The sequence below is a fragment of the Accipiter gentilis genome, chromosome 17 (genome assembly GCF_929443795.1).
Source record: "Accipiter gentilis chromosome 17, bAccGen1.1, whole genome shotgun sequence".
Lineage (NCBI taxonomy): Eukaryota > Metazoa > Chordata > Aves > Accipitriformes > Accipitridae > Astur > Astur gentilis.
Window position 1 is genome coordinate 22,147,137 of NC_064896.1, and position 17,101 is coordinate 22,164,237.

Below are 17,101 nucleotides of genomic sequence, written 5' to 3' on the forward strand. Positions count from 1 at the left end.
AGGAGAATGGGCATAAACAACTAAGCTGTTACATAGTTACTTATTTTTATGGCTTCCAGAAGTCAGTTTGGTATCCTGACTTGGAATGGATGCAAGCCTGTTCTAATTTTGGCTACAGTGATGTTCAAGGAAATATTCAACCCCCTTGCTTGCTGTTTCTTGCAAAAAAGCATAACAGCGTTTAAGTTAAAGATTTCCTCTGTAATAAATATAACCATAAACCATATACTCAAATTTATATAATCCGTTCTCAAACACATACACTATATGCAACTTCAAAATAGCTGGCATTAACTTCAGAGTGCTGAATTATATAAAAAAATACAGCCACTAAACACAGTGAAGGAAATAGATACAAGAAAAAACCCTATCTACTTTATTAGTTTCTCTTTGTTTTTAAGTTTGAGCACATAACTGCCTTTCGTAATTTGTAGTCTAAACTTAATAAAGTATCGTACTGAAAATAAAATGTTAAGATATAGTTTCCTTCAGTCATTTTATTATTGATTTAGTTTTCTATTTGCCAGTGCAGTTTTATTTTATGATCGATCACAAAGTATACCATACTATTTCTTACATTATATACTATTCCCAGTATTTATGCCCTTATAGTAAAAAGTTGCCTTTTGTTGAAGAATATAGATTGAACAGAAATGCTCTTAAATGTTTAAAGTACTTTCTAAAAACCAGCATGTATATAGTTCTGTAGGTTTTACCAGAGATGTATAATTTTTCAGCATTATGTCTTAATGCCAATTTCCTGAAGGAGCTTTGACTACAAAAGGCATGAATATGTTTTCAAAGGATGATGGATAAATTGGTGGGTGGTAATATAATATATCTTAGGCAGCTGATCAGGGCTTTTTATCCTCTCCTTGTCTCTTAGCTATACACAATTTCAAGATAATTATGGTCTATAAGAATGTCTTTTCCCCTTCCTACTACCAGCAATATTTGTCTTGGTTATAGGTTCAAAAAACTTCCAATCACATCATAAAATTAGAATAGGGCAATTATGGCATCTCAGCAGAGAACTGAATGCATAAATAGACTGACCACACAATATGGACACAGGGCAGTTAATGAGCTGCCTGTATGTAAAACACGAGTTAATTAAAATACTAGCTATAGAATATATTGAATCTGTACTTGTATTTTATAAAATAAAAACCAAGCATGAAATGTATAATTCAAGTTGATACGTACCATATCTATGTTGCCCTTCCAGTAAAGAATACAGTCTAATCAGATACTGAAAATAAATTAATTACTAATCTCATTAAATAAAAAGCAATGTTATTCAACGGTCAGATATGCTATATTAAAATCCTGACTTGGTGGAGACATCCAAAACCCAAACAGCTCATTTTTATGACAGGAGAGGACTTCTCGAAGCACCTTAAGGTCCTCTCTTTTAGAAGTCAAGTGAGGCAATCGTAGGGAAAACTCCTTTACTTCTGTAATATGGAGACCCAACTGTGGCCAATGCCAGTCTTAGATCAACTTTTTCCAGGTGAGGCAATAATGTTTCTTAGGTAACGCACGCTGGAATTTTAAGAAGTGCCAAAGCTTTCCAAGTGTAAAAGTACATAATTTTCTAGATCGACACCTAGCATATTACAGGGTTACTTCACTGAAACAATTTCAAGACAGCAATACAAATCAGAGAAATCAACTCTACTGTGCCTTGTCTGTTAAGCAAAGGAAGTGTTGAATATTCAAGGTAAGAGTATAAAAGCATAGACAAGAGTACTGTTGGATATATAAACACACAAATGGAGGAAGAAAACAAGACGAAATTACGTTTTCCTCAACTCTCCTGTAATAACATTGTCCATCCATTTATAATCTTTTATAGTAACACCACTATGGAGTTACAACAAAGGAATGCAGTATTATTATGTAGTGTTTAGCCCTGAAAAGTAAGAAGGAAAACTTACTCCAAATCAGACAACAGAACTCAGTAAGTCACTAACTGACCACAAATTCAAACTGGTACAAGAAGGATAGATGTACATAATAATGTCTGTTGATTAACATGCAAAAGCCTAAAGAACAGGAGCTAGGAAAAATATGACATGCTTTGAACAATAGATTCAAAGGTGAATGAAAGAATAAAATGTATGTTAGCTACTCCATTTTAATAAATTTTAATGCAATGCAATAAAAATATTCATTTGAATAATGAGAAAAATAACTGCAATGATCATGTATTGTATGGTCAGAGAGTCAATGGCTTGGTTATCAGTTATTTAAAACCAAATATTATTAAAAAATATAGCAAGTTCTTATGGACTTCATACTTCACAATCAATTTCTAACCTATTTGTTTAGGCTATATTCTAAATCACAAGAACAAATGATATAAATTTCACCCCTAAATGAACCCTCTTTAAGTTCATTAAAAAATTATTATATTTAACATAACCACAATCATATCATTTCATTAAGAATATACTTTTTCCTGAATATTGAAGATAATATTGAATAGATAAGGCATAGAATCTACCATCACTAGGTGAGAAAAAAGAAAAGTAATCATTTTGTCCAGAAATAGTCTCTGAAGACTCTTAAGGAAATAGCCAGACTTTACTTGATGCAGAAGTAATCAGTAAATTATATGTTACTTTTGATATTAGAAAAAAGCAGCCTTAGAAAGACATAAAATATTTAATGAAATTTTGTAAGATTATCCTCACACTTCAGCATTTTTTGCAGTGTTGATCAGGCTTTTTCCCTTATATAATTTCCTTATAATGGAAACTATTAGTGTTTGATTAGGAGTTCACTGAAGTCTGAAAGGAACCTTTCTATATGACCTAATCCAAAGCTGACCATGTTTCCTAGCAGAAAAAAGACAGTCAGAATGAAACATACATGTAAAGGAAGTTGTAAAGATGTTACATGATATTTTTCTTTTCTATAGGAAACTACAATAAGTATCTACACAAATTGTACAGTTTCCACCACAATATATTCAAAACAGCTTAACTACTCTTCATGATAGGCAGGTGGAAACAGTAAACAGTTGGGTTTACTCAAACCATTCAACTAAGCCAACTAGTCTGTCTGGTTTTCATCCATAATCAAAATAAAGGATAACCAGGCTCCTAGCCTGATTTGGCCTTGGGAGGATCTTACTCCATTGTCCATAGAGGGAGGTTAGTGAACTAAATTTAATTCCCAAACCTGGCCAGGGTAAATACTCCTGCACTTCCCAACACATTCTTATGAATCACCAAGACTAATAATTTCTTACTACACAATATATACCTTTATTTAAATTCATCAAGAGATTACAGCTTTATTTGTCAAAAGCTATGAGTCTTCGTTACCTTTAAAATGTTGTCAGGATGTTCTTTAGCAGAAGCAACAAACAAGTCATGTCCACAGACAACTCCCTCTGCGAGAAAATACTTGAACAACAAATTGGAGTAAAGACCGTACTTATCTTCCTCTGTGAAAACAAGAATGGTTGGAATTTTTTCTTTTTTGTTAGATAAATCACCCACCTGTATTTTCACAACTCTATAAAAACTCTCTTTTGGTCTATCTCGTAGAGTACGTAATGTACAACATAGATAACAGGTAAAATATGATTCCAAAGCTTTAAAATTAATGTTTGATAATACTGTATTCCTAATTTTTCAAGCCAGGGAAATAGCACTCAATCATGTATTTGATTCTAAGATATGGATGGGATACAGCAATAGTGCTATCTCCCTAACAAGGTTCCCCATAAATATCAACTGATTACCAAAATCATGGTTTAATGCAAAGGGGCTTTGTTCATTTAGGAGAACTGTGTTAATATTTATAGTCTTAATGCTTAAAATATTAATCAACTTGCTTAAAGTATCTATTAATTGATGTTTTTCAAATGTAGTCATATTTGGCATGCTAAATATATATATACACAAAGGTATAATTTCTTATAGAGACATTCTTACATCTGCATTTCTTTCCAAACTATATATTGATATATTGAAAAAATAGACAATTTGCAATGCTGTTTTTTAAAGCTAACCAGAGCAAAATCATGAACAGTCAAAAGAAACATGAATTTATAGTTTAAGAAGTGAGACAACACTTGTTAACAGACATTGTGAATACTAGCCTACCAAAATAAAAATACAAACTCCCACTGACTTCAGAAAGGCTAGTATTTCCTTCAGCTTCTTCGTTGCAAGTTAAGTATCAGAAATTACCAGAATTAGAAAGTCTTAATGAGCTTCACACAACTAAAACTTATCATAACTCAAAACTATGGTGGAAGTGAATGAGTAAATAACAATTGAAATTTGAACCATCTCTGATTTTCTTTATTTTTAGGAAATATAAACAATAGCAATGTTAACGCTAGCAAAAAAAATTCCTAACAATATAACTACCTGATTAATTGTCCGGTAAAATTTTAGATCATGCTCTTTGGAAGAACATATTTCTGATATTTATTTAGAAAGATATCTGAAATATTTTGTATGGAAGAAAAGTAAATGCAACACTGTAAAGTTTCACTTTTTCATCTGTTAATCTGGCTGCTGGAAGATAATACTCAGGGATGTTGTAGCAGAAAAATAGAGATATATATTTTCTTTATGCAGAACCAACAAGACTCTTAATCCATTCTTTGTGTGACTTGGAAACAATTTCCTCATTATTATAAATCACATATGAAACTACTAAAAGAAAAACCACAAAACCCATAACAAAGGCTGAAAATCAGAAAATTGTCATTCATATCTAATTTGTAAAAAATACTAAAGAAGGAAAGCAAAAAGACTGTAACTTTGATATGTACCAGAATAGCATGTTTTAGACCTTAAGAGTTAAAAAGAACCAATGAAGCGGAGTAGGAGGAAGGAAAGAAAGAAAGGAGATGTATATCCAAAAAGGAGGAAGAACATTAATAGCAATGGGGAAACTTAAGAAACAAATCACAGAAAAATGGTGTTGCACTGCTACACTCCTAATATCATGCACAAGTACTGACACCTTCAGTGGTTAGATTAACAAGAGAAAGAAATTCAAACCACAAGTTTTCAAAGTCACTGGAAAAGGAACAGTTCTCCCAGAGATATCGCCCATTCTCCATGAGATATTCTGCAAAACAGAATTTATTTCCTGCTTTTTCTATTTCACTTTAAAATTTAGTATTTGGGATACTTGGTATACACTTAAAATGTGGAAAATTTATTTATTTTACTTCTTTCTTCATCAGAATAAACCCTAAAGATATAGTGTCAAGATGACCTACTTTGTTGTTAAGGATACTTTAAAAGTTTCCCTTTCATTAAACCCACGAAAGGAAGTGACTCTAAAGCAACATTTCAAGATAGAGGAAAATGCTTCATAACACCATTGCTAAGACAGGAAATTACATAAAACTGGACATCCAAATAAGCCAAAGGGAATACAAAAACTACAACACTGTTTCTACTAGTACTAGCCATTGATACATTCAGTTTATTGTAGAGTCTGATGATTTAAGAACTCAGACTGTATTAATATAATTTACCTTTGATACTGTTAACCTGCTTACTAGGCCATATTAGCCTTCTAATGTACTTCTAATAACACATTTATCTTTTTAAAAAATAAGTCTAGTGAAAAATAGGGACAGATCAGTATCGTGAAAAGTACAGTACTGACAAAGGCTTATTGTTGACAGCGCTGGGTTCCTTATTAAAATTTCAGGAGGACTGACTTCCAAAAGCATTACAGAATTACAAACTGCAATTTCCTTGAAAGTTTGGAGCTCTTAATTAAATATTTTATATGTTTACTCTCGCATCCTTAAAAAGCCATTAGTAGTGTTACTGAAGAACTGTTTCCCGAGTAACTCAGCTCCATACATTGTGCTGTGACTGAGGATGTAGATCCATGTATAAGACTTGGATGGAGACAAGGCTCAATTCAGGTAAAACTGAAGCACTACAGGTGCAGAAGCAAAAAGTAGAACTGACACTATCTAAAGTTTTGAAGAAGTATTACAGTCTTATTTTGTAAATATAGTCTTTAGAGCCTGCTTAGATCTTAAACTGCTTCAACAAGATGTAAATAAAACCCATATGCAGAGTAATTCTCCCTTATAACTGAAGTCCAGGAACACATACAGCTCCTGCCCCCTAAACGTTGGCTCTCTCTAGTTATTTATGCTTTGGTTGCTTACTGCAATAACTGGCAATATATTATTCACAGTATATTGATTTCCATGTGCTAATCTCCAACTATGAAGCTCTCAATTTAAGAACCAAAGCCCTCTAGAAGTCAAAGTGACAGCATGATATCTAGTTTTTGGTTTTTTTTTTTTTTTAAATTGTCTGAACTACCTGAAAGAAGCCACCAAGCCTCTCATATAATCACATCACCGCAGCAGATGTCAGTGGAGGTAGCCAATTTTGTTAGACCTCCCTCCCTTTGAACAAAAGAGAAAAAGGAACCCTAGTAGGGTGCTCTGGAAGGATCCTCAGCTGTAACATTTAAGTTATCCTTGGTGAACACAAAATCTTGATTTCTTAATTTTTAACTACAGGTTGAAGTACACCTTCTTCACCATCTGAGGCACAGAAACACTGAGTTGTATTGCATATGCACAGGACTTTACTGACATTTAATGAAGTATAAGCCAATATTTCATTTAGTCCAAGTATTTTATGGCTTGTGTATGTGCATGCAACTATACAGAGAGTCTTTCCGGATCATCATTTCTGATATTAATTATTCCTTAGAAAGTAAACAACATGCTCAATTTTGTGCCAAACATAACACAGAAACTCCATAAACCCTGAATAAATATAAGAAATCATACTGTGTGTTGATGATTATTTAATTAAATTAAGAGGAAATAAGGCTGTAGTAGTTAAGAAGAATTTTTACTCATATTTTATTTGAAATGCCGAAATGTTAAAACTATAGCAGTGAAGCAATGGGGAACAGGGATATAAACCCTTTTTCTGATCTATCCAAGAATATAATTCACTTTGTTGAGTGATAGACTTATTTGTAATATAACAGGACTAGAGAGGTTCTTACACTGCCATACCCTTCCAAACAATATTTTGCAAAACAATAAGGAATTTTCAATTTAGCAAATTAAAAACATTTACGTTCAGTGTAAGGACACATCATTTTAGCGTTAGCCTTTCCTTTAGTCTTCTTACATTGATTTTCATAACAGTGAACTTACAGTGAAAATAGGAAATTAACTATGGAGAGTGATCTAAATGTAAAACACCTCATAGTCTGCTACAGTACTCTAAGGATTAAATGTCTCTCAGAAAGCCTTTACAAACAGTGTATCTTGAATTGTTAAAGTCAATGCATCTGTAAGAATCCCTCAGTTCTTCAATTTGTCAGATAGAGGATGGCTTTTTATTGATTCATTTCTAGGTCACTAAACTTTTGTGGTATTCAAAAGATCTAAAGTGCACCCATATGGGGCTTTTCTGATAGCATCCATTGTACCCTGGCTTCAATAGTTACGTTGCTATTCAAAACCATAGGAGTACAGCTTTCTTCTTGTAAATAAACAAACAAATCATTTAGCACAGGTACTTCAGTAGCTCACTGATTACTTTCATAGATAAATTTAAATGAAATACTTTGAAGTATATTTGATAATGCTTGGACTTGCTATTTTGATGGCTAGGAGAAATTCTCAACTGTTATCTTTATTTTTCCAAATTACACTCATATCCAAAAGAACTACCTCAATTCTGTATGTGTAGGAACTAACACTTAAATGCATCTTAGTCAGCCAAATATGTAAGACAAGCCTGGTCCAAATCTTTATTCTCAGCCTCCATACTGAAGAACTGTCCCATCAGCAGCCTTCATTGTGAACTTTCCTTCTAGCTAATAAGGCACATAAACAAATAAGACTCTTGCAGCTGCAGACTCTTTTCTGTGTCCAGTCACCGCAAGTCACACAACAGTCCACAGCTTTCTCTGATTCTTTTCGAACAAAGAGTGTTCTACAGCTAAGTAGCAGGTGAGTAACTAGTGAAGCGTAAAACTATACAAGGAAAAGATATTATTTACCTAGAAGTTATGCATATTGTCTCCAGGACAAAACCTCTTCTGATCCTACAAATAGGGACATAAATAAAATAGTTTATTGTGATCGTTATCCATTGGTCTCTTTCCACAACAGCATGCTTTCATGGCTAAAATAGTCATGAAGAAAAAGCAGAATTGTCAGTATCAGTGCAATGAATTCCAACATATTACCATGTTGAAAATTAAGGATAAAGACCAATTCTTATTTGTGGCTCTTTTCACCCCTACACTGTATAGGCTACTGAACACATAAGAGACATTCTCCACACCTTTGTGCACGGACTGTCTGTAGCTACTACTCAGAGAAGTCAGTGGGTCATGGAATTAGATAAAAAATTTTAAGGCACTGGAGTTTAGCTAGGGCACAGAAAACAAAGAGAGCAGATAGGAGTGAGCCACTGTAAATACATAATTTATATAAAAATTAAGGGCAAAAATCTCATCCAGTTATAGAAATTGATATGTAAATATGTGGCCTTTAAGAAAAAATCTCTAGCCGTAGCTGCTCCCGCTGCACAGACGTGTTCATGTTCCAAGACAGGGATGGAGAATAAGCACTATAATTTGAAGAGGAACAAAAAGTCAGGAACAAAATCCACCATAAGGTAACAAATATGTATAGATTGTGTTTACAATAGCTGACTTTTAAACATCAATATATTAAACGCCATGAAGGTCTTTGAAAAACTCCAGAGATAATTTGTAGTATAATTGCTTAAAATGATGAGAGCTAGAAGAGGAAAAAATAAGACTGAAACAATGTAATGTGCAGATAGCTTATTTTTCTTCTTGTACAAAGCCTAGACAGGTTGCCCTAAAGCTGCCAAAAGCCTGTCATAGCCTATCAGTATTGATCATTTTTTCACCAGATAGTTCTACAGTACGGTACTGTGACCTAAGGTGTGTCTTTCTGTAGCTATGAAACATCTCTCTGAATTGCTGCAGGTTATAAGATGCGATTATTTTAATAATCTGAAATTCCATTTAAAAGATACTTTACTAATGTCCATATTTACTAAGCTTGAGGGGATATACTTTGTGTCACTTGCATTTAATTAGCACATGCCAAAACTGCATTGTCAAACATGTAAGTTACAATATTTGGCATTTGGCCATACTTCAGGAAGGTGAATTCTGGTAACTTGTATTTTGTAGAATTATATCTAGCAAATCACTGTTTTGTACCTCTCTGGAGATTATCTTTTTCAACTTTAAAAAGATGATAAATTCAATTATATGGACAAGTGAAGAGAGCTCTTACCAGTCAGGTTAAATTGCATGTCTAACAAAAATAATAGTAGCTAATTAAAGTAGCTGAAACTGCTTCAAGGCTTAGAATGTACAAGTATAGACCTGCTTTTAACCAGACAACTTTAACTTTTAATAATTGACCTCAGCTACCAACAAAAATCTTCCTACTAATAATCTTTAAAACATTTAGCTGTCAATGACCTTGTCAAAACTAGAGCATCTTAAAGGTATGTAAGAATGGGTCCTTATAGGGTACCCAGGAGAGACCTATTTGAGTGTGCTGTAACTTACTATGCAGGATGTGTTATATTTTTATATAAAGGCTTATTTAAAAACCAAAATAATATCCTCCTGGAAACTCCTCCTGAGGCTGGGAAAACAGACATCCAACAGGTTGAAGTACACTGGAGAGAGGAGGGGGGAGAGCAGCGTGCTTAATCAACAGCTATACTATTTGTTTGTTTTAAAAGGGGAGATTCTTCTAGAAAGCTAATCTTCTGGAGCAGTTTAAGATGAAACAACAAACAAGTGGTCTCACATTCATATTGAACAAACTGTTTTGATAGTGTTCAAATTTCATTTCACGCAGAGTCAAAATGCTTGTTTTACCACTTCTTATAAACCCAGTGTAGTACGATCTTTTGAAATTAAAGTATTAATTAAAATCCAAAACATTCTTACTATACGAATAAAACCCAGGAAGTTTCAAGTTCCTCTAGTAGCTAGGATCTTGCATGAGACTACCATGTGCCTCAACTCTCTAATTCTCATACAAATAAAACACTGTCAAAAGAATATATTATAGAATTAAGTTCAACTGAAAATCATGATGCTCTTTATTATGAATTAAGTTTAAAAAAATTATGCACTTATATTTCAAACAGCATTTTACCGTCTTCTCAAGTAACCTGTGCCATTACTACATCTTCAGAACGCAACAGTTAAAATAAATATTTTAATACCCTGAATCTACTATTATTTGGTTAAATTAACCAAGATAATGTGTCAAATAATGAAGATGAGCATTTAATTTGCAAAGGGAGCTAAGCTAAAAGTAATGCAATTTATTCTTGCCTTAGAGAATGTTGAAGGAAGGGGGAAGAATTTAACCTTTTTATAACACTTGGAGTACAACGCAAAAAGATCTTCCTAGGAGGTTTATCACTGACAGCTTCAATCCTGTATAATATTAAGCTTGCCTAGACTAATCTCATGACAGGATTTTTTGTATATTGACAGGATATTCTAACAATGCAGTTACAATTCTACATGCACCAATTTTAAAAATTAGTCTAAAAATTTTTAGACTAATGAGTCATGAATAAATATAGTTCTTACTTTAAGACTTTTTGTATATAATTATATGTTTCAAAATAATACATGGTAAGTCTTATTTGGGAAAAAAAGTTAGCTTTCAAATCTAAAAGAGAGATTCTCCTTTGTGTTTCTGTGAAGCTAAGTTTAATATCAGATCACAAATAAACAACCAACACAGGGGATAAGTAAAACCCACCACTGAGCATTGCCAGCTATGCACTCAGAAAAAGGGAGAAAAAAATTCAGGTAACAATCCTACCATTTTCAAATCATTGAGTCTTGTCATCTCTTTCACTAGAAAACAAAGCTCACTGCCTTTGTACTCACTTCATCTGGTGCCATTAAGGTCAGGTCAAATGGATGGCTAAGCCTATGCTCAACAGTAGCCAAAAGCAGATACTTAGGAAGAGGTAATAAGAACTCAACAAGCAAATGTGATGCTTCACCCAAGGACTTGCTCAGCCTTCCACCATTTGTAGCTTAAGGACTTCCTTAGTTGAACTTGGTATCCACTTGTCCTGGTTTCAGCTGGGATAGAGTTAACCGTCTTCCTAGTAGCTGGTACAGTGCTATGTTTTGAGTTCAGCATGCGAAGAATGTTGATAACACGGATGTTTTCAGTTGTTGCTCAGTAGTGTTTAGACTAAAGTCAAGGATTTTTCAGCTCCTCATGCTCAGCCAGGGCACAAGAAGTTGGCACAGGACACAACCAGGGCACCTGACCCAAACTGGCCAACGGTGTATTCCATACCATGGGACGTCCCATCTAGTTTAGGAACTGGGAAGTGGGGGCAGGGAATCGCCGCTCGGGGACTGGCGGGGTGTCGGTGGGTGGGTGGTGAGCTATTGCCCTGCGCCTCATTTGTACATTCCAATCCTTTTATTACTACTGTTGTCATTTTATTAGTGTTATCATTATCATTATTAGTTTCTTCTTTTCTGTTCTATTAAACCATTCTTATCTCAACCCAGGAGTTTTACTTTTTTTTTCCTGATTTTCTCCCCCATCCTACTGGATGCGGGGGGGAGTGAGTGAGGGGCTGCGTGGTGCTTAGTTGCTGGCTGGGGTTAAACCACGACACCACTAACCTAGTAATGCAAATGGTTTTCTCTTCCATTAAGCTGCCCAGTTTCCCACTGAGACCGTGATTTTGTTTTACATCCACAACACCCCGTGGTGAAGTATTCCACCACTTAATTGCATACCATCTGAAGAACAACCTTCTTTTGTTTAATGACAATTTTCCAGCTAGTAGGTTCATTTGATGCCGCCCAGTTCATCTACTGGAAGGGGCAGTGAATGTTGTAATGGGAAGACAAACCAAAACTCATCTACTTTCTTAATCTCTGACCTGTGTAAAATATGACAGGTTCTAACATTTTTTTTCTTCTTCCTTTGTCCATAGCAAGATTGCAGCTCTTCTCAAACTGAGTGAGAAAAGTAAGATCTTCACTGAAAGCAGTAAGAGATAAAACTATCATTCTTCCTGAATTCACAGAAATTTGGGTGAAATTTCATGAGAAAATTAAGCTTAATTGGCACTTCCTGCCTTGAAAAAGGCCATCTACTTTCTCTCCTAGTCCTCACTGTGCAGTCCTTCTCTTCCTTGTGCTGGCTCTGATACTCATCTCACGTTAGTGAGATGATTCAGGTCACTAAACAGACAGAAAAGTCCCCACTCTTTAACTGGATGAGTTTTCTGTCAACTTGGGAGAGCTGAGAGTTGAAAAGCACTAGCGCCAGCTCAAGGAACAACAAGATTGTGCAGCCAAAAAAAGGGGAGAAGGATTTGGAGAACCTCTTTCAGCAATAGTGAACTGCTGTTATCAATTCAGTTTTCTCAAAAAATCTGAACTTAAATGGTAGCCATTAGACAAATGGTGGCCTACATGGAATTAGGTAATTCTGGCAGGCAACTATTCAAATTACTTAATCTGCACCACAACGTACGCTAATTTGTACACTTCATGTAAAAATCAAGATTTTCTAAGATTCAGTGAGGCAACAAGACCTGTCCCTAATAATGGATAAAACGGAGAAATAAAAAATAGCCTTAAAGTAACAATAAGCCATAATATGAGCAATTACCTTGCTTTCTGGCAAACACAAAATACTGTTCAGCCTTTAGTGCAGGTTCACATGAGCCCTAAACCAACAGAAGATAACATGATGTGATCCCAATAGTGGCTAAACCAGATTTCAAATAAGCTCTCCCCAGATCTTACTGTTAGGTTCTTTAGTGTTAAGATTAATTCAAAATATTACAAAAATTCAACATATTAAACCAAAATCCTAGATACCAATGCAGTCTCCCAAGTGACAGCCGTCATTCCACAGAGAAAGTAAACACAGATAAAATGTTGGGACAACACTGTGTGGCCAGCAGGAGCAGAGAACTGATTATTCCCCTGTACTCGGCACTGGTGAGGATGCACCTTGAGTTCTGTGTTCAGTTTTGGGCCCCTCACTACAGGAAAGACTTTGAGGTGCTGAAGCGGGTCCAGAGAAGGGCAACGAAGCTGGTGAGGGACCTGGAGCACAAGTCTTATGAGGAGTGGCTGAGGGAGCTGGGGTTGTTCGGTCTGGAGAAAAGGAGGCTGAGGGGAGACATTATGGCTCTCTACAACTACCTGAAGGGGGCTTGTAGTGAGGCAGGTACTGGTCTCTTCTATCAAGAAACTAGTGATAGGACAAGAGGAAATGGCCTCAAGTTGTGCCAGGGGAGCTTTAGATTGGATATTTGAAAAAATTTCTTTACTGAAAGGGTTGTCAGGCATTGGAACAGGGAAGTGGTGGAGTCACTATCCCTGGAGGTGTTCAAAAACGTGTAGGCATGGCACTTCAGGACACGGTTTAGTGGGCATGGTGGTGTTGGGTAGGTTGGACTCAATGATCTTAAAGGTCTTTTCCAACCTAAACGATTCTATGATTCTATGATCCCTTTCAGAAAATGACTGAATATTACTAATTAAATTTCTTAAGGCTGAAAAGCCACACTCTGAACAGCTGCTGGCCTACTGGTGTCTATCACTAGAGACATGATGTTTTTGTCTTTGCATAAATTTCATGCCAATGAATTCTAAACAATATTACTAGAAATACTTTCAAGTGATCAGGAGACTAAACTTCTTGGAAGTAAAAAGCCTACTTCAGAACATCAGGAAGGATATAATGGGAAGGATGCAATGTCAATCTCTTAAGTTGTGAAGCTAGTTTGCATTATAAACACCAAGAATGTGTATTAGAAATGAACACAGAGTATGCTTCCTAGCTTTGATTATGAGAATGTCATTTGAAATACTGTCAGAAGCATTACTAAAGTGAAGATAAATGGCATGTCCTGCTTATCCTCTATCCACAAGTTCATTATCTCATAAAGATTGTTCAGTATACTGGCTGATACTTATATCCTTGTACTGGGTTTGCGTGGCAAGGGTTTGGTAGCAGGGGGGCTATAGGAGTGGCTTCTGTGAGAAGCTGCTGGAAGCTTCCCCCATGTCCAACAGAGCCAATGCCAGCCGGCTCCAAGATGGACCCACCACTGCCCAAGGCTGAGCCCATCAGTGATGGTGGTAGTGCCTCTGGAAGAACATATTTAAGAAGGGGGAGAAAAAAACTGCACACATGCAGCTGGAGAGAGGAGAGAGAATATGTGAGAGGAAGAACTGTGCAGACCCCCACGTCAGTGCAGAAGGAGGGGGAGGAGATGCTCCAGGCGCCAGAGCAGAGATTCCCCTGCAGCCCGTGGGGAAGACCACGGGGAGGCAGGCTGTCCCCCTGCAGCCCAGGGAGGTCCACGGGGGAGCAGATCTCCACCTGCAGCCCGGGAACAGAGGACCCCACGCCGGAGCAGGGGGATGCCCGAAGGAGGCTGTGACCCCGTGGGAAGCCCGTGCTGGAGCAGGCTCCTGGCAGGACCTGCGGCCCCGTGGGGAGAGGAGCCCAGGCTGGAGCAGGTTTTCTGGCAGGACTTGTGACCCCGTGGGAGACCCACGCTGGAGCAGGCTGTGCCTGAAGGACTGCAGCCCATGGGAGGGACCCACGCTGGAGCAGTTTGTGAAGAATTGCAGCCTGTGAGAAGAACTCATGATGGAGAAGTTCATGGAGGACTGTCTCCCATGTGAGGGACCTCACACTGGAGCAATGGAAGAGTGCGAGGAGGAAGGAGTGGCAGAGACAATGTGTGATGAACTGACCATAACCCCCATTCCCCGTCCCCATGCGCCTCTCCAGGGGAGGAGATAGAGAAATTGGGAGTGAAGTTGAGGCTGGGAAGAAGGGAGGGGTGGGGAGAAGGTGTTTTAAGATTTGGTTTTATTTCTCACTATCCTACTCTGATTTGATAAGCAATGAATTAAATTAATTTCCCTGAATCAAGTCTGGTTTACCCGTAACAGTAATTGGTGAGTGATCTCTCCCTGTCCCTATCTCAACACAGGAGACTTTCATTATATTTTTCTCTCCCCTGTCCAACTGAGGAAGGGGAGTGATAGAGTGGCTTGGTGGGAACCTGGCATCCAGCCAAGGTCAACCCACCACTATCCCTGTTTTCTTTTGAACTATATAGTTCAAGGCCTGCAATTCAGCAACTCCTCCAACAGCACTGAAAAATAGAAACTGTATTTGTATTTTCTAATCTTCCAGTTCTTTCCTCCCTTCACTGTCCTCTACCAGTAAACACTAACGATTCTAGCACTTCATCAGCAAGCTCTTAAAATACTCTGCAGGCACAATCTGAAACCACCCAAATCACCTAGGCATACACTAGTCTAATTTTTCACTAGGCAAAGCTGAAATCTAGTCACTGTTCTCAATTACGATAATCATGAGATTTCAGTGCTCCTTCTGGGTAAAGGCTAATACAAAAATTCTTAAAATTTTCCCCTTTCTCAGTAACAACTATGACTAGCTTTTCCACTTCATCATTCAGCAAACCAGCCCTTCTCTTGGACTTCTCATAACTACTGAGGTACTTAAGAAAAATCTGTATTACTCCTGATAATTCTTGATAGTTGTATCTTACGCTGTATGTGAGTTTTTCAGATTTTGTCTCCACACTCTCATTTTACAATTTTGCATTGATCCTTAACAACCTGTGCAGCATTCAAAAGCTCAGGATTTAGCCAAAATGGTGCCTTACTACACTTGCAATCTTCTGCAATGAGAAACTGGCCTTTTTATCTGTAATAGCACCTTTTTTACTTTTACCTTCCAGATTTTACCTACCATTTTCAAATCTATTGACAGTTGTCTTCCTGTAATCCACTGTTTTAACTTAAAATAATAAATTAATTTTTAAGGCTTTAATGCAGGATTTTTGGAACTTAATATGTAGGCACTCAGACATTGCTCAAATAGCTTTGCAATGGGATATGTCTTTTCATCACTCCCACTAATAAGGAAATTGAGGTACTTTATCTCTTATTTAGTGGGAGAAACAATCACACAACTTTCTAGACTCCAACAGTTCAGAGAAATTGCAGTGACTGGAAAGCTAAGAGCTAGATCTGTTGTCCCTAGGTTCCTAGTTCTCTGTTCCAGCAACTTGGTATCAAAAAGCAGTATTTAAATTGTTATACTATTCAAGATGTGAACACAGATTACAGATGCAGATGTTTTCCACATAACTACAGGTGTTTCTCTAATAACCTTTCATTTTTTTCCTGTAATATCAGTTCCTTTTGCTAGGAAAGTAACAAGCTTGAAAGTTTCTCATAAGAACCACTTATCTGACAATTATTTAAAATAGGAAAAAAAAAGACATTTCTATCACCATTCAGCCCTTACATCATTTTGAAGTAGTTTTGTATCCTTAGAAGCCCAAGATTAATGTACTAATGTGACAAATCAGATGGTATCTCCTTCAATTTCTCTTCTGCAATAATGATCCTCTTATATGCTGAAACTGTATGAACTTACAAGACTAACTTGTAAGAAGCTAGTCTTCCCTCAAAATTGTGGTTTCGGCTGCTATGCTTAAACTGAGGGTCCTGGGAAATGTTTCTTGGCTCTAAGTCCAGTACATACCCTGGGGATATGAAGACAAGATGTATGTGTACAATAGTCCTCTTCCCCTTTGCTACGCTTTAAACAGAAAAGAAAGCTGGGCATCTCAGCTGCAATGGAGACATGGTACCAGTCAGTTTCAATGTAGTCTGCAAAGGGAATTCTGTTGTAACCTATTTAATCATCTCAGTGTGCCTCATCCACATCCTAACAGAAAGCAGGCTTCCATCAGCTTTCTCTTAGTTGACTCTGGCAACCAAAAGATTAAAAGATTCTGTATTGCACATCTTCCTCAGAAAGCCAAATTTTTTTAAAAAAACACCTTTGTGATGATAAACAGACTGAATCTTACAGGAAATCAAGTAGTTTAGAAAATCTTAAATAATTTGAAAATTTTCCTAGAAAGTCCTGACATTTGCTAAACACCCTGCTTTCAAACAGAATTCTGTGGTATTCTTCTTGGGG

General features: G+C 36.6%; 1 protein-coding gene across 1 annotated transcript in view; it reads right to left on the reverse strand.

Annotated features, from left to right (window-relative positions):
* The window catches only part of ELP4 (elongator acetyltransferase complex subunit 4), a 157,587-nt gene that overhangs the window by 134,095 nt on the left and 6,391 nt on the right, over nt 1-17,101 (reverse strand). The window contains exon 3 of the mRNA XM_049820977.1: nt 3,336-3,457. Within this exon, the coding sequence (XP_049676934.1) occupies nt 3,336-3,457 (122 nt within the window). The remainder of the gene's footprint in view (nt 1-3,335; nt 3,458-17,101) is intronic.